This window comes from Panthera onca, chromosome B2, assembly GCF_046562875.1.
Source record: "Panthera onca isolate mPanOnc1 chromosome B2, mPanOnc1 haplotype 2, whole genome shotgun sequence".
NCBI classification, from domain to species: domain Eukaryota; kingdom Metazoa; phylum Chordata; class Mammalia; order Carnivora; family Felidae; genus Panthera; species Panthera onca.
The window spans coordinates 83378930-83398094 of record NC_138343.1 but is presented as its reverse complement, the minus strand read 5'-3'; the positions used below and the strand labels follow the sequence as shown (position 1 = coordinate 83398094).

Here is a 19165-nt window from a genome sequence, read left to right as displayed (position 1 = left end):
TTTTCTGTCAGCAAGATTATTAACAATTTTAGACATCTGAAAATTAAATTAACAGCCTGAAAATATTTTACAGAATGAGATAGAGCATGATACATGAAACATAATGACCCCACTGAAATTCAGCCAAGCCAGTGCAGCTACTCATTTAGACAGAGGAGACAACTAGTTAATCATCACCGAGCAAATTAGACAGAGCAAATTAGTTTGCTACATTCCACAGTGTTAGCTACCAAAAAGAGTATATGCCACTAATTAGAATGAAAGGGCTCTAAGCATATTATTATCTATATAGAAAGAGAGAGCAAAACCACGGTTTGAATTACTTCTATCAAAGCTTGAAACCTAGGTTACGTACGTAGAAATTACATGTGCAAGAGTCTGCATGTGTGTATGTTCACCCACGTATTGAAGTGGCAGCAGCTTTAGCGTTCTCCTGCATCTTGACCTAATGAAGTGTAAAAAATTTTTCCCAAGGTTAATTGGAATTCTTTGGGAATATACACACACACACACACGCACACGCACACACACACACACACACACACACACACACACACAGTTAAAACATAAAAACATTTCTAAAAGCTGCTGTCCCTTTAATTGAACACTGAAGTAGCCATTTGTATTACACAATATTCAAGTACTTTTTTCTTTTAAAAAGTGTATTGCCATTGCATGTGAAGTAAATATTTGGACTTAGTTTATCACTGGAGATTAATCTGAAATCATATTTTGTAGCCTTAATTAGCATTCATTTGCTTAATTGTCATTCTCAGCCCCATCATTTCCATTTTTCACTAACTTGAACAATGCTATCTTCTGCTGTTTGCACTTTAATTTAAATTTCTATTAAGGTTTATGAACAGTAATAAGGTCCTATTTGAATATTCATTAGCTTCTGAATTGTGAGCTATGAAAAGGTGCTTTCTTTTACCTTAATGAAACTGGCACAGCATGGGACTGATCGGTTGTGACATTTGATTTGAGGCATCCAGTGAATTTTCTCATTGTTTATTGACATGTCTTGTCCAAACAGCTCCCTCGCAAGTGAGCGGAGTGATGAAGGAAAGGGTGCTGCAGCGGAGTGTGGAACTTTCCTGGCAGGAGCCCGAGCATCCCAATGGAGTCATCACAGAATATGAAATCAAGTATTACGAGAAAGTAAGTGCTAAGAGCAGCTGAAATGTGCAGCCAATGTGTCTCGTGTCGTCCTACTGCAGTGTAGACTAAACTTGGTCATTATGCCAACTGTTTGGAGCTATTTTGAAAGTCGGAGTGAATTTTAGCCATTTTTAATGACCATCTTCCTGCATCTAGGGTTCATCATTATAATGACGATTTCTGTGTATTAAGTACCTGTGTTACACAAAGGAAAATATTCCACTGGCAGTATATTTGTTCAATTTTTGATACATAATTAGCTGCAGGATGTTTCAGTACCACAGAAACCACACAGCCCAATGCATTTTTTTTTTTTCAAAAAACAGTTCTTTTAGGATCTCTAGGCCCTTAATGATTTCTTATGTCTATGGATTTCTTAAGTACATGGTTTCAGTGATAATGATGGTGGCCTCAAGTAATTTAGTAATTTGAAAACATACAAATATTTTCTGTAATAAATAATGTAGTTTCTCTAAACTGCAGAAGCAAATGATGATATTCCACTCCCTTTAATTCCTCCTGGAATTTATTCCACATATGTTATACTAATCATATCAACCACTTCTTCGCACTCCCTTCTCCATGAAAAATAGGATGGCTGAAACCCAAGCACTGCCCTTTAATCTCTCCAAAATGGCTGAATTTTAGTAGAGATCTAACTGAGTGGTATGAGTGGATTTATTTCTGACCCATTCGAAGGGGGCTGGGCACCCTTTTCACAAATTATTACCTAGGCTCCACCTCATAGAAAGACCTGGTTCAAGGTTTGAAGCACAGAAACTATTATTATTACTAATATTACTATTAGTAATTAATAATTGTTAATATTAGCAATTATTAGTAATATCAATATATTATTAATATAGTGTTACTTATTGACTTAAATAAGTTAGCTAAAATGCCATAGTACGCATAACCTTTTTAACCATTTAGACAGAATTCCGAAATAGGATCCTAAAGGCTTTGGAAAAACTTGGAGGCTGAATTGACTTTATTGAATAATTTAAATGCATACAGTGCATTGGCAATAGATATATTTTTTCCCTTTGGAGAAAATATAGCTTAAGATTAGTTTCAATGTTCAGATTAAGTTTACAGTATTTTTGCTTATTATTTTCATTATGCATTCATGACTTCCATGGCCAAACTGACATTTTAAGTACCTTATTTTTGTACCAGGGAATACATTTTTTACCCCATCAAATGTGTTTCTGAGGGAATCATTGTTCTTAACGTTCGTTTTGTTATATCTGTTTTCCGGTAAACACTAACAGTTGTATACTCTTCTGAAATTTCATCAGATTTCAAAAGCAGTGAAGTACATTTTAAAAATATGTTAGGTGGTAAATGAAAGTAAACTTTCTTACAATGTGACAAAATATTTTGCAAATCCTTGCTTGGGAGTAAATTTGTTCAAATAGTTTCTCTTCTATTTTTCATGACAAAAACGGACTGTATCTACGTTTGCTGAACTTACATATTAGACAATTATTACAACAGAATAATAGTATTGCATTGTAACGTATGTAAGCATGTGATCTCTACATGTCATTATGTCATCTAATATCGGTTATGCCTAGTTCTTCTATTTGAGATAAATATATATTTATAATACCAACAGTCATTTTTATAAATGATTATAATGAAGACAGTCACAAATCGGCCTCACTGAATATAGTGTACATTTATTTATACTTTTGCAAATATCAGTGTAAAGGCAAATCAAACAACCAGACTGACATTTTCAGATTTCAATGAATAGATTTATTGTAAACAACTATTTATCATAGAACAAATGAGAAACTCTCTAAAATTGTATATTTTGATGGCTAGTTTTTATAGCTTTTTAAATAAAAAGCCCATTAGAGTCATATCAATTAAGCTTTAATTTTTTTTCATTTGATGAAAGTTTTGATGGAGTTTTTTATATTCTTGAATTTTTATACTTCTTTCATTCTTAACTTATCATATGTAATATGTAAAGACATTTTTAAACTCTGCAAGCCTCAGTTTTCATATCTGGAAAATGAGGAACTTGAACTGAGAGATGTTTAAAATATTATCAAACCATAAATTTTATAATACTTTAACTTTTATACTGATAGTCTTAATTTAAAATATTCCATTAAGTACTATTTTGTAAAAGTTTTATTCGGTGAGAAATGTAGTTTTTAATGAAAGCAATTGATATGTCAGTATGGTGGTGGTATGCATTAAATTTCTTCAGTTAATAGCTTTCTTCATTTTTCACACATGGCCTTTTGCTTGCTAAATAACATTCAGGAAAAATATTAAAAGAACTACATTATGAAGGGAAGACCTCTACTAACCCATAGATTTTATAAGTGTACCCAGGTTTTGGTCAATAGGACTTTTGATTATATTTATGGCTAAATAGTTCTTGCCACTGTGCCCTCTACCAACAAAGCAAAAGCTCAAAAACATATAAATGGTCTAACAAAATTATTTCTCTTTGAAACTTATAGAACAAAGGCATGTGTTCACATTTACATTTTATATTATCTCAGAAACAACTCAATGTTACAATATTCCACAGGGCACAATGTAGCCTTTATAAAAACAATGCAGTAAATTGAAATAAATTGCAAGAATTGCCTGTCAAATTGCCTGGTTGCAATTACAATTAAATATTCCCTGAATATATTGTTTCTAGGATCAAAGGGAACGGACCTATTCGACAGTAAAAACCAAGTCCACTTCAGCTTCCATTAATAACCTGAAGCCAGGAACAGTGTATGTTTTCCAGATTCGGGCTTTTACTGCTGCTGGTTATGGAAATTACAGCCCCAGACTTGATGTTGCTACACTAGAGGAAGCTACAGGTAAAATGTTTGAAGGTAATTACCACCTTTGGTTTGGATTCTTACTCTCTATACCTCTGTCATATTTTTTCCAATATTGAGGGTGATGATTTGGTTCAAGATTATTTTTATATTTAAAGGTGAATATATGTGCATAAATATGTCCTTTGTAAAGGTTAGACAGAATAACGATTGAAAATTCAATGTTTTGTTTCTCAGTGTTAGAATTTTGTAATTTATATTAGTCTCTTTAATACATACTGGGTTTATTTGGAAAAGATGACGTTAGAAATAGAAACAGCACTTGTTCAATTGGGTATTGACACAAGCTGTTTTTGTAGAATCCAAAGCAGTATTATTCTGGTTGTGTCAGTCAAAGGTGCTCCTTCACAGAAACCCCCAAATGAAGCCAGGATATACACAGGATGGGCCAGAGAAAGATGCATCTATAAAAATCCGTGTTAATTTAAGCTCCTTGCCTGTTAGCAATGATTTCAAAAATTGCAGTTGAGAAAGAAGATCTTAGAAACTGTATTTATTGTTATTTTTATCATCTCTTATAAATACTTCAAGCATACTAAAGAGTACATTCAAAGTATATGCAAAATATTAATAATTGAAATGAATATCTCTGTATCAACCACTGATCTTAAAAACACAACATCACCAGTATCTTGAATTATCATTTTTTTGCTTTATAATTCAGCAGAAGATAACAAAAATGCATGTGTCTATAGTGTATCACAAATAGGCAGATGTATGTTGGAATGCATGTCCAGAGTGCAAGTTCAGAACAGCTCGAGTACTGCTCTGGTTGTTTCTCACTTAGCTGAGATCTTGGGGTGTGTTTCTGTCTTTTGGAGTTCTTGATTTCTCCTGATGTTACTGTTCAGGCACAGGGTTCCCCCAACTGTTACCTTCTCATCTCCTTGCCCGTGTAGTGTTCCCACAAGGATCTCTCTCTCTATTTTTTAAATGTCTACTTATTTATTTTGAGAGAGAGACAGAGAGAATACATGTGCACTTGTAGGAGGGCCAGAGAGAGAGGGAAAGAATCCCAAACAGGCTCCGCACTATCAGCACAGAGCCCAACACAGGGCACGAATCAACCGTGAGGTCATGACCTGAGCCAAAATCAAGAGTCAGATGCTTGACTGGATGAGCTGCCCAGGTGCCCCTCTCACAATATTCTAAACAACGATGAGCTAAAAAACATTATGTGATTTTTCTCTCCTCAATTTCTAATAAAAAGTTTTTAAGTAAATTAAATCAGTACAATTTCGATCAATTATTTTGACTTCAGGAAAATATTTTTATACAGCTTTTAAAAGGCAAATTGACAGATATTCTTTGATTAATGAATGTTTGTTAGGTTTGCTAATGGTATTCTTTTTCCAAAATATTTTGTTATATTTTTAAATTAACCAGTAACTCTCAGAACCTCAAATAATGAAACATACATTATAATAAATTTGAAATACAAATCATTTATATAGAATTATAGATACAAAAGTATCAGTTGGGAAAATGTCACATAATTTTGTGTGACAAGCTTAATGCCATTATTCTTTATTACCTTTTTAAAATGAAGTATCTAAGATTAAAAATGAGAATATCTAAATTCAATGGCCACAAAACCTCAAAGCATTTTAAGATTTCAACATTTAAACATATAAGTGGTCTTGTACTAAATGTTCTAGTAGTTTTCAACTTAGACTGATTTCATGATATTACTTTGTAATTTCTAATATAATAAAACACTATTTATGAATAGTTTAATCTTAAATTAGAAATATTAATTTGTTATCTCACATCCACCTAATCATTCTTTATCAGTTAAACCTCTCGTTTTGAAAGCTCAAAATGAATACGTGCATTGTGCTGACTTCATAATAGGAAAATCTTGGGACAAACTATTTTATATTGAGTGCTGAGATTCATAGATATTATTTTCATTATTTAAAAAATGAAGTAAATAAGATGAAGTAGTAGAACCTGAATGATCATATAAAATGAATGTTAAAACTGGATTTTTGTGTTTGAAAGAATTTGCAATTTTTATCATCAGAATATTTTCTCCCACTAGAATGCAAAGTTGATGAAAGAGTTATCCATATCTCTTTTCCTTACTATTGTCTTGCCAGTGTCTATTATTAGTGCTTGACACATAGAAGGCACTCAGCAAATAAGCAAGGAATGAATACCTTGTGGTCATCAGCATAGAACAGATTATCACTATCCGTCAGTGCTCGTAGACACATTCCTGGTTTCTCATCTTAGTTCTTCCATGGCCAGTTGTGAGACTTTGCATGAGCACCTTCCCAGACCCTAATTCTGGGATAGTAGCACCTAACTCATAGGGTTTTATGAATATTACCCAAGTTAATGTACACAGAGTACACACAGAAAGTCTCAAGTCAGTTTTTATTTATTTAGCACAGCCATTCTCCAGCTTTTGTTCTATAAAAAAACATATTGAAGGGTGCATGGATGGCTCAGATGGGTAAGCATCCAACTCGATCTTGGCTCAGGTCTTGATCTCAGGTTCGTGAGTTCAAGCCATGCGTTGGGCTCCCTCCACTCTGGGCATGAAGCCTACTTAAAAAAAAAAAAAAATACACACACACACACACACACACACACACACACACACACACACACACAGATATATATTGAGGATCTCCAAAGACATTTTGATTATTTGGATTATATCTATCGATATTCACCATTAGAAATTAAAACAGAAATTTTTAATAAAACACACAAACACACATTTCATTAGCCATCAGAGTAATGTTTTTGTCACATGTCATGTAACTTCTGGAAAACTCAGCTGTGTACCTGTGAGCACATGAGAGTGAAAAAGGCAAATAACATCGTATCATATAAAATAGTTTTGACAATGCAGATCAAACTCTTGAGGCACTCTTAGGTGTACAGACCATCCTTTGAGAACTGCTGATTTGGCACAAGGTGCTGAGGTATGAATTAGGGATGCACAGAGACATATGACACAGTAATGCTCTGTTTAAAATTTAGTGAAAGAGAGAAACTTATATACAAATTCTGCCATTCAGTTCAGCACTGGTGGAATGCATGGTCCAATCCTATCAGAGTGCTAGGAAACAGTGATTCACTATGCTTGGACGGAGGGCAAAAGAGATGCCGTCAAAGAGGTCACTGGAGCAGTGTTTGAATAGAGAAATTAAAGAGATTATTCTATTGCATATATATCCTAAAATCCCTGTCTATTCAGAGTCAATACTGATGTTTTTACAATTTTGAAACCATGGTGTGGTGATTGTGACACTTACAAATTACTTTAAAATTTTATTACCCATGAAATAGATGAAAATATTAACCATAAATGTTGACTGTGGAAAGATTAAAGTGTCACCCTGACTATCTAGAAAAACGTATAAATATTCACAAATTCTAATCATCATTCAGTTTTCTCATTGGAGTTTTCTTTCTGAAGCTAAGGCAGAGCTGAGCCTAAGATAAGCAAAGAATTAGACCCAGGGGCACATGGATTGGATGGAAACAATTTCTACACATACGTGTATAATTTTTTCCTCCCTCATGAACAGAACTACTATATATATATATATATATAGAGAGAGAGAGAGAGAGAGAGAGAGAGAGGAGAGAGAAAGATAAAATTGTTTTTTTTAGACCCAAATGAAAAAAAAATACTTCAAATCTTTTCTTTTTTGAATAATAATAGGCTGCAATTCAGAAATCAAAGTCTAAAAGTTGTTTTCTTTTTCTTCTTCCTCCCGCCCCCACTTTGTTTAATTCCCTCAGGGAGTAAATCAGCAGGTGCTGAGTTAGGAAGTCTGTATACACCTTTGTTCGGAAACCATTACACCAGAGCTACCTCGCTGCTTTTCAATCTAAGATCTATGTATAGTTAGCATAGGTATACAAAATTAAGAAATGAGTTGTCAAAAGGAAAATATAGATAAAACAGAGAAAAGCCAATCAGAAAAAACTTTTCGCAGCCTATTGTGGCAAAACCTACTCTGCCTACATATGATTTACCACTCTGGAGACTCAGTCCCTTGCCACCACCAAGAAAGAGGAGTATTTTCCATCCTACCCCATATTAAAGATTGCAGCTGTTGACTGTTTCAGCAATAAGCAAACTATATTATCCTGACATTATATGTTAAATGGCATTTTGCAACTGGATCATTCATTGGAATATACATTTTGTTGTTTTTGTATTCCTTTGTTTGTTTTATCAAGTCTGTAATAGTATTAGAAATATAATACTCTGGGGAAAATATGACAATTACGAATTCTCGTATAAGTAAAACTTTACTAATTTGGAAAAATGGAAGTGAGAAGGCCTTGTGACTTGAAGAATCGGAATCAGGCTGTTTTGAAGGACATGGAAACACACACTGTTCCCAAAGAGACTCTCAGAAAGGTCCGGCTGGGCTTGCCTTAAGAGGCATACAAGAATCACAGCATTGCACAGGAGGTTTTTGCAATTAGATAATACTAAACTGTTTTTTAAAGTACCCGTGCAGTGTTTGCTCTTTCATAAATAGCCTACCTCCTCTGTAATCTTAAATTCTCAAATGTGTATATTGCATACTTTGTCAAATTAGAACAAATGATTCTGCTCATCTTTTTCCTAAATTATGATAGATTATAAATCCGTGATGATTTACTATGATTCCATGATGATTTTTATTTTATATTGATGATATGAGAGACAAAGCGCTTTTCTGCTTTGGAAAATGCAGAGTATATGTTCTGTTTCCTTTTTACATATCAGAAAAAGACACACAGAGATCAAATACTTTGCTGGGGAAAAAATGGAGATTTAATACAACTGTACATCAAAGATCTTTCTCTGTTGAGTTATAACTAAGTTTTCAACAACTAAGCAGGGGATAGCCATTGAATAAGGCATTTTGTGGGTGTCTTTTATAACTGAGGAATATAAAACAGATGAAAGTTTGTCCTTACCATGCCCTTAAAATGCAAAAAATAAACATTTATTTAAATCTATATCATTACAATGTAATGCATTTATTTAAGATTAGAGGTAAATTAAATAGCATAGATACCTCTTATTCATAAGATTTTGTTTACCCTCTCAAGTTCTTACATGGTATTGAGTGTTTCTGAGCCTCTTTTTCTCCGTTTACAGCAACAGCGGTCTCCAGTGAACAGAATCCTGTTATTATCATTGCTGTGGTTGCAGTGGCAGGGACCATCATTCTGGTGTTCATGGTCTTTGGCTTCATCATTGGGAGAAGGTAGAACACAGATTTGTTCTAATCTGTAACACAGAATGTATTGATTTTTTAGAATTATGTCAGCCTATTACTTACTATTTAGTGTATTAGAATGTTAGATACTAAATGCAAACGTTCTTTGGGATGAGATACTAAAGGTTAATAAATTTCCATTCTCCCAAGGTCAAATACAGTGTGAGCTTAATCATTCATTGCCTTTAGTTTAAGAGCAATGAGTACTGTAAGTGCTATTGGGTGTATTTTTATTGGTTACATTCAGCTAGGTTTTCATTATAAATACAGTAGATACCTAGGGAGAAATTCACTCTTTTAGTTAATGGTTTGTGGAAACCATTTAAAATCTGCTGTTGTCGTTGTTTTTCAGAAGAAAGTACAATTATTCACTCATTGATAAATCTAAATCTGTGAAGTATGTTCCTTCTACATTGTCTCACACCAAGACTTTATATTCTGTATGTTTTTAATCATATTAGTTACTATATTATTATTAATGAGTTCATAACTATGGGCAAGAAGTTTCTGCATGTTGTTTATTGCTCTAACTAGCAAGTAGTTAAAGAATTAAGGTATATTGTACTGAATTTTAAATATATAAAGTAAGATCATTGTTTGAGATCATCACAAATTTGATGTTTTTTCCTAGGCACTGTGGTTATAGCAAAGCTGACCAAGAAGGGGATGAAGAACTTTACTTTCATTGTAAGTGTTTGGCTTTTTTTTTATTATTTGTACCCCAGTTAATACAGAGACCTGGTTGTTAGTATTGGCATGAATAAATTCCTAATGTATCATGCTTGAAAGTACCTAATGAACTCAAAATGTTGCTTTAAAGCATTTGAACGAGATATTTAGAATGAAAATCATATGATGTGAATTTTAAAAACAAAACATATTCAGAAATTTAATCTCTCGTAAGAAATTTTAGTATAACTGCAGGGTATTTAGCTGCTTTTATGTCACAGTTTTTCCTTTTGCAAACTTTGCCCAAGCGTTTCATACCATTCTAACAACAATCCATTAAATGTTGCATGGCCCATATTCTAGTGAAGGAATTCATTTAGAAGGATAGACCCTTTGTCCCACCCAATGAGTGATGCTACCATGACAGCCTAAGCTAAGGAGCCTTCTTCTCTTCAGCCACTATCTATACATTGTCTGATAGATGTTTCCCCAGATATAAATTGAATAATAGGATTGGATCCTCCAATTTTTTCTGTGGATTTTGGTTCCCTGATTCTTAAACATTCATTTTGGAAATCATATTCAGAAGAGGCCTTGGGAAACCAAAGAAAATAGATGCCCATCTGCATTAATTTTATTCCTATTGCAATGTGGATGGCAAGTGAAAAAATGAGAGCTATGCAAATAAATGTTATTCCTTCCTGTAGCCAAAGAAAAAACCTCACAATCATATGGTTTTAGTTCTAATGATTAATGATGTTCATATCCAAATGCATCATTTTTATTTTTAATCCTTGGAAATATTAAAAAACAATTTCACTTATTATTTTTCTTGGTAGCATAATCTTTACTAAGATTGCTCTTGGAGAAAAAAATTTTCTAATTTTCCCATGAGTTACATCTATTATTATGTTATTTATCAAATTATTATGCTAGTATCTAAGAAGATATTGTCATGTACCCATCCTAACGTCACAAAAAATGTATAAACATCAATCAAGAAAATGCATGGTTTAAAGACACAAATTGTGAGCACTATTATTATCGTTACTGTGATTCTCAGTGATGAGAGTGCCACAGGCAGTTTATAGAGATACACAGAAAAAAACGGAGGGTACATTTTTTTCTCTTTTACAACATGAGAGAATATTTTTAACACTTCCCCAACAGAAAGGAGCGAGTTGAAACTTGAATGCCTAAACTTTTACATCTAGTTTTAAATGTATGTAGAAGAGTAACATATAGTTCCTAAAATCCCCTATTCTACCCATTTGTGAACAATTTGATGACAGAATCATTTAATTTTACCTTCAACAGTTTGTCACTTTTCTTTCCTTTACTGAATACGTCTGAGACATCCCCAAATTATCAAATACGTTTTAGTTTCTTTGCCTTTAACTTTCAGGTGATGCAGAAGGTAAACTGAAATGTGACTTACCTGAAACATGTTGTATAGCCGTATGCTAAATTGTCATCACTCAGTTTTAATATTTTGATGCCATTTGCTTTTTTTACATTTGAGATCGAGTTTGTAATTAGAAAAAATAGAGCTGCATGTTTACTTGCTGACATAGACAAGATAAGCCTGATATATATATATATAAACCGTTTTCACCTCTAGAGCAAAATATCAATGGTGGTTTTAAGTTATTTAACACTCATGAGAAATGTAAATGAGATATTAAAACACAAAAAAGCTCATTCTCTTAAATTGAGAGAAACAAGAAACCAGAATATTCAGAAATATGTCAACGTTTTCCTTATTTTAAAACATCCGTTTTTAGATGAATAATGAAAAAGTGCATTTAGCAATATCCTACCCTAGTAAATCCTTGATATTTTTGAATCACCTTCTTTACAAAGGTATCTTTTCTTGTCATCTGATGAGAACCAGGCACTTTATTTGATTTTATAGCTGTATCTAAAATACGTAAAGTACAACTCTATGGTCACCAGCTGTTTACAAGTTGGTGTCCTTTTATTTCTTTAGTATACAGACAATTTTCTTAGGTGCTAAGACACCAGATTGAATTTTTACAGAAACATGAAAGCAACCATTTAACTAGCTTTTAGAGCACTGAATTTAATAGAATGTCCAGTCATTTGTATCAGGCGCCCTCAACTCTCCATGGCCCCGAGTGCTACATTTAAAGATATAAACACAATGGAGAAGTTTAGTGAAGCAATTCCAATTTACATTTTGTTTCCTCCTACCGTTTCTTCTAACAATGTCTTTGAATCCAAGCTGGGCAGTATTTCATGTTTTTATGCCAAAATTGCTCTGGCCTGTCAAAATGTTTTATGACAGCTTGAATAAAGAACCATCAGAGACCCATTTGAGATGCAGAAGGTTACCTCCAATCTAGCTCCCTTATCACAAACAAAAACAAAACAAAACAAAACAAAACAAAGAAAGAAAGAAAAAAGAAAGAAAGAGAATGGAAAGGGAGAAGATGGCTCATTCTCCATCTGCCTGCCAATCTAGGAGGTTAACCTATTGTTTTCTTCCCTTCTCTCTTTTTCTCTTCCCCCCCTCTTCCCTGTACTCCTTCTTCTCTCTTTTCTCTTTCTATCCCCTCTCTCTTTTCTTCTTGTGTTTTTTTTTTCATGTTCAGCTTTAGTAACAAATGAGCATCTGTCAGTTTTATAAACTGCAACAATAATTGTTTAAGACAATCAATTTTGGATAAACAATCAACTACAGCAGAATAAATCAAGATTTTTAAATCCCATTTTCCTTTATACATTCTGCTTCTTTTTGTTTGTTATGTGTTTATTTTTTAAATATAGTTTTAATATAATGTGATGACATAAGCACAGTTAGGCTGCAGTGTAATACATAAATATATTGTTCTCAAAATAGTAAGATTTAATGAAAAGATTGTTCAGTGGCTTTGTTAAAACAATAAAGTTTTTTTGAGGATATAGTGTAATTCTTTTTATTGCATTAATATAACCAAATATATGCCTATCTATCTTATCTTTGTCTTTAACCAAATGATTAGATTTGGAATACATTATTGTAACTGAATTTGATTTAAAGTTGACATAGCATTATCTGTTACCTGCATGCTTCTGGGTGCATTTTAAGAAGATTTTAACTTTTAAGATGATTCTATGTTGTTTGAACTTTGACTACCTTTTCTGAGGCATATTGGCTACCTCCTTCCAGAGCCTTATATTTGAAAGTTCATAGAAACCATTCCTCTTTCAAATTGCTGTCATCCACGGTTAGCAGATCCCAGGAATATTGTAAATTTTCTAACTTTACTCTGCATTTTGTACATCTGGCCTCTATTGCCCTTCAAGATGAAGATGAAACTGTGTCTTTAGTAGATTTCTCTCTGATTCTGTGATAGTGGTCCCTCACATCTTGTACTAATTTTATGTATATGTCAACGGTGGTTGGTCTTTACAAAAATAAATCAAAAGAATAAGTAAGATGTCTAAATGTTTTTTAATATTGCTGTCAGTGTAGTAGGCTACCTGTAAATGAAATGTCTTCTTTTCCCAGTGTATTAATTTGATTGATTGACTGACTGATAGATTTACAAATGTGTTTCCAAGTCCATTACAAACCTCAATATGGCTTGAACTATGCCATGATAGCAGTGAATTTAATTAAACCTCCAGTCTGATAAGAGTCATGTCAGAGAATTTTGGTGATGTCTTTTGTTGATTTACTGGAAAAGCAATTCAGTTAGTAACCTATGAGCTGGATCCTATGTTACCTATAGAAGCTTGCAGATAATACCTATACGCCAACAGACCGAAGTAGTCTGTTAAAACTGCTGTGAATCAGGTGATGTGGAAGCAAGTTCACTGTTCCAAGGAGCACTCTGCATAATGAAATTCCTGGGCTGACTGCACAATAAGTGCTTTGCTTCATCACAGTCATGCTTTCTTACATCATTACAGTTAAATTTCCAGGCACCAAAACCTACATTGACCCTGAAACCTATGAGGACCCAAATAGAGCTGTCCATCAATTCGCCAAGGAGCTAGATGCCTCCTGTATTAAAATTGAGCGTGTGATTGGTGCAGGTAAGGCTGTTGTAGCTTCCTTGTTCAGCTGTTCCATTTAGCCAGGATCGAAAGTCATACATCATAATGACAGGCAAATAATTATACCTCAAGTATAGAACTTTTGCATTCACCTGAACTGTTGGAAGCAATGAGGCTGTACTTGTTTATGAGATCTCAAGAAAAAAAAATGAAAAAGAAGCATGTGGCACAGAAAATCTGTATATCTTTTGTCTTCTGTTGGATTTTTAAGATATTGCTCTACAATAAGCTACTTCACGATAGTTCTGGCCTGCTGTTTAAGAAATGACTTAGTATTTTTTTTTTTTAAATGAGAATGTTCCTGAATTTTGTTGAAATCTACATTTCCTCTTACTTGATTTGCCATCTTCCTGCCAGGCTTTCATCTTTTTTGATGCTTTTTTTTTTAACCTTTTTTTTTTTTCATGCATTTGTAGGTATTAGTCAGCCATTTAATTCCATGCAGAAAATTAAGATGTGTGACTTATATAAAAAGAATATTATTTTCTACATATACAATATATATTTTTTACATGTGAATTTATTTATTTTTGAGAGAGACAGAGCATGAGTGGGGGAGGGGCAGAGAGGGAGGGAGAGAGAGAGAATCCCAAACAGGCTCCATACTGTCAGCTCAGAGCCCTATACTGGGCTTGAACTCATGAACTGTGAAATCATGACCTGGGCCGAGATCAAGAGTCGGATGCTTAACCAACTGAGCCACCCAGGGACCCCTGTATACAATATATTTTCATAGTAATTATACACTTCGGATTCAACTCTCTTAGATTTAGCAGTCCTAGTGCATACAAATTTCAGACTTTGAAATCTAAAAAATACTTGCTTCTCAAACCGTAAAAGCAATAGCAATGTTTAGAATTTGCAAATGCATCCTCATGCTTTAGCCGCCAGTGTACATTGTATCCTGTATTCAAATCTAAAGGTTGTTCCTAAAAACGTTTTTGTTAATCCAGTTAAAAAATTGTAGTTTCTGTAACAGATAGTTTAGCAAAGCTTAAAAGTGTTTTTAGTATTACGCATTTACTATGAATGAAGAACTATTTTTGAGATTAACATACACCTCCCTGTTCTATTACTTCAGGAGAATTTGGAGAAGTCTGCAGTGGTCGTCTGAAACTTCCAGGGAAAAGAGATGTTGCGGTAGCCATAAAAACCCTCAAAGTTGGTTACACAGAAAAACAGAGGAGAGACTTTTTATGTGAAGCAAGCATCATGGGGCAGTTTGACCACCCAAATGTCGTCCATTTGGAAGGGGTGGTTACACGAGGTAGATATTGATACCTTTCATTTATCAAGTGGACTGTCAGAAATTAGTGTTATTTTGTACCTAATTAAAAACTCAAATTATGAACATGTTGCATATTCTAAATGAAGGGTTTTTTTCTTGGTATATAATGGACTAAATTTTTCGTTTATGTTACTACCTCTGAAGAAATCAGGATAATTGAAGGCAGGATTAGAGTTAAAGAATAAATCTGATAAACAGACGGATTGACTGATATTTTCATTTAGCTTCAATGGCCATAAACGTGATGCACTCTAAGTTTGTACAATTTATATAAAGTGTCATTTTCTCTGAGTTTTGTTCACAAAGTAGGGGTCAGAAGAACACACTGACTTTGTTCTTTAATTTCGTGAATCATAACCATCTTCCAAACAGATATTTAATAACTCTGAGCTTAGCAGCAGCACTGGGACATTAGAAACACTCACAGCTCACCCATTCAGCCTTTCAGAAGAGCACCATGTATTTTATTGAGGGTGAGAATGGGAATAAGCCTGAAGTTTAGGTTATGGCTCCTTAAGATACACTTTTTTTTGATACATATATATATATATGTATATTTTTTTAATTTTAGGGAAACCAGTCATGATAGTAATAGAATTCATGGAAAATGGAGCCCTAGATGCATTTCTCAGGGTAAGTAACAAAAAAATTATCCTACCATTAAATGCATTATCCATGTTACAACTATCATGTTGACTATTGTGCACAGCATAAACCATAAACATTGTAAACTTTAACAGATCAGAAAATTGCCTTTAAAAAAGCAGATTAAATTAAAGATCAGAATCCTGGTCTGGATTGAACTAGAACTTTTTGAGCATGTAAGTGATAAAGTGTAGTTTGAACCTGAAGCCCTTTACTCTGAACATGGTGTAGAGTAACATTTTACTTTTCAGTACAATTATAAATTAAATACAAAAGTAATACAGAGAAGACTAAAAAGTGAGATAACCATTCAGTAATTGGCATGATGATCCCAATTCTGCCCTGTGGAACCATTTCTGTTATATCGCTGTGTGAACACTGAGTATAAAAGAATTACTAACAGGGGCGCCTGGGTGGCGCAGTCGGTTAAGCGTCCGACTTCAGCCAGGTCACGATCTCGCGGTCTGTGAGTTCGAGCCCCGCGTCAGGCTCTGGGCTGATGGCTCGGAGCCTGGAGCCTGTTTCCGATTCTGTGTCTCCCTCTCTCTCTGCCCCTCCCCCGTTCATGCTCTGTCTCTCTCTGTCCCAAAAATAAATAAAAAACGTTGAAAAAAAAAAATTTAAAAAAAAAAAAAAAAAAAAAAAAGAATTACTAACATTTTTAAAATTAATAATGTGTGATTGTTTTTGTGGTAATTCTAAATACATAAGCATACATATTTTTTGCTCTGAGACTTTTCACCTAAGGATATAAACACGTTAACAGTTTTCCAAATGACAAGGAGAAAGCAATCTAAAGAATAAGAGGACATGGAATGTGATCATACATAATCTGCAGTGATACACTCAACTCAAATTTATAAGCAATCAGAAGATTTAGAGAAATTCTTATTTATGTATAACTATCAACTCTTGGGAATAAAGCATCACCTGGAAAGGTTATCAACTCAAATCAATATCCTCATGCACTGTATTTATAATTCAGTTGGAGAAATCTGTGAGTTAAAAATGGGTTAGAAATATATGGTTGCCAGTCTGGTTGCAAAGAGCTCTCGATCCCATTTGCTGGCACATCTGTTTTAGAGAATCTTTGTTGCAAGTAATGTTCCTACCGATAACAAAACAGGGAAAAATATAAAAAGCAAACGAAGTCAGCCAGCATCATCATTTCCCACTTCTTAGTTTCTCTTCACCTTTAATAAAAAAATGTCTCCTTTCTCTTTTTTATCATTTGGAGAAAATAAATCTTAATACATACGTTCATCCCCTTATACATTTCTAGATTACTTATATAATATTTTAGCAAGTGGAAAAACACTTAGTTGTCAAAGACGGTATTTTTGGATATCCCATTCTCTACCTTCGCCTCAAAAATCAGTGCATACTTTTGGATCTGCATAACCTGATGCTATTTTCAATCAATAAAAATAACATATCAATGTAAATAACTAAACAATTATCAAAAGTCTATTTTGTATTATTTGGCTGTCCGTTGAATCAACACTTGTTTTTCTTTTTTTTACAAATGTCTATATTCTATAGATAATATAATAATTCTTATTATACTATAGTAAATCACCAGCGTGCAGACATTTTTAATGGTAATTTTTCCCTTTGAAAGTAGAGTTAAAGGATGTTTATTCTTGTCTTCCTGTAGAAACACGACGGGCAATTTACAGTCATTCAGTTAGTAGGAATGCTGAGAGGAATTGCTGCTGGAATGAGATATTTGGCCGATATGGGATATGTTCACAGAGACCTTGCAGCTCGCAATATTCTTGTCAACAGCAATCTTGTTTGCAAAGTGTCAGATTTCGGCCTGTCCCGGGTTATAGAGGATGATCCAGAAGCTGTCTATACAACGACTGTAAGGAAAAGTCCCTTACTGCACCTCTTCATATTCCCGAGATTTTCCTACCAAGAAAGCAGGACTTAATAATACAAAGCTACACAGTAGAAAAGAGGCAAATAGATCTCAGCTTTTTGTTGTTGCTGGTTTTCTTTTTTCCTTTTGGAGGAACTGTCGTTATGTTTCCACTCTACATACAGACTGAGAAGAAGTGAGATAAGAATGGCAACATGCTTCTCTTATAGCAGGGTGTTCATATACGTAACATTCGGTTTTATACAATAACATCTAGTTGCTAGCTCTCATAATTGTAGCAGAGAAATATAGTCCCATTTTAAATAAATAGATTTTAACAGAATATTAACTATGCTAATTCTTACAACTTTTGTGAAATTAGCAAAAAGGAAAATACATGAGGATTTAGTTGAAGTACCCATATTTCATTCCATTTTAATAGTTATGTTGCCTAATTTGTCATTGTCTTTTGACTAGACTCATGGCCTAAGACCACCTAAGGGCCCATTAAATTGAGTCGCCTTAAAAATGAAAACTTGTAATGACATTTTAAAAACAGATTAGTAACTTTAAATACACTTAGAGAGATTCAAGATGGATAGATGTGATACTGCTGAATTGCTAACCAAATATACAAATGTTTAACTGTAGCTTTATAGCTCTGCTATAAATGATTTATAAGTTATTATGCATATTTAAAATTTCAATTTCTTTTTATAACAGGGTGGAAAAATTCCAGTAAGGTGGACAGCACCTGAAGCCATCCAGTACCGGAAATTCACATCAGCCAGTGATGTATGGAGCTATGGAATAGTTATGTGGGAAGTTATGTCTTATGGAGAGAGACCTTATTGGGACATGTCAAATCAAGATGTAGGTGTTACACTATTTAAACAAAAAGGATTTTATACATTAATATCCATTGTTATTGGAACATGTTGGTAATGAATGGCTCATAAGAAGAAAGTTTTATAGAATTATAAAAATATGACTGCTGAGTTTTCACAATTATTCCCACAAAAATTACCATAAATTAGTGGTTCAATTAACTTCACTTTGAAGATCGTCTTTCCTTTTTTTGAAAATATCCTGTCAGTAGATACAAAGGATATGTCCACTATCTTTTTCCTGAATAATGATAATGATGCTGTACTTGTAGAACTGTAGTGGGAAAGTCACCTGAGTAAAGGAGTCATTTGCAGAGGGGAGGAAGGAAGCCTGTGTTTTATTTTGTCTTTGAAGCTTATCTTTCTTTTTCTTTTAATGTTCTCAGGAAATCTGTTTAATATGTCTACTGTTGGTTGATTTGATTAAATTTTAATTTCATGAGACAAACTAAATCTTATGCTCAACGCTGGTAGGT

At 33.6% G+C, this 19165-nt stretch overlaps 1 protein-coding gene across 5 annotated transcripts in view; it reads left to right on the top strand.

Moving 5' to 3' along the window:
- EPHA7 (EPH receptor A7) overlaps positions 1-19165 on the top strand; it is a 171786-nt gene that overhangs the window by 138608 nt on the left and 14013 nt on the right. The window contains exons 6-14 of one of the 5 annotated variants that reach the window (XM_060616202.3): positions 1037-1161; positions 3836-4004; positions 9151-9259; positions 9903-9958; positions 13871-13984; positions 15087-15272; positions 15865-15926; positions 17596-17805; positions 18526-18675. In XM_060616202.3, coding sequence (XP_060472185.1) covers positions 1037-1161; positions 3836-4004; positions 9151-9259; positions 9903-9958; positions 13871-13984; positions 15087-15272; positions 15865-15926; positions 17596-17805; positions 18526-18675 — 1181 coding nt within the window. Of the gene's footprint in view, positions 1-1036; positions 1162-3835; positions 4020-9150; positions 9260-9902; positions 9959-12555; positions 13382-13858; positions 13985-15086; positions 15273-15864; positions 15927-17595; positions 17806-18525; positions 18676-19165 lie in introns of those variants that run through there. The other 4 variants (XM_060616201.3, XM_060616200.3, XM_060616199.3 and 1 more) reach the window with 4 other exon arrangements.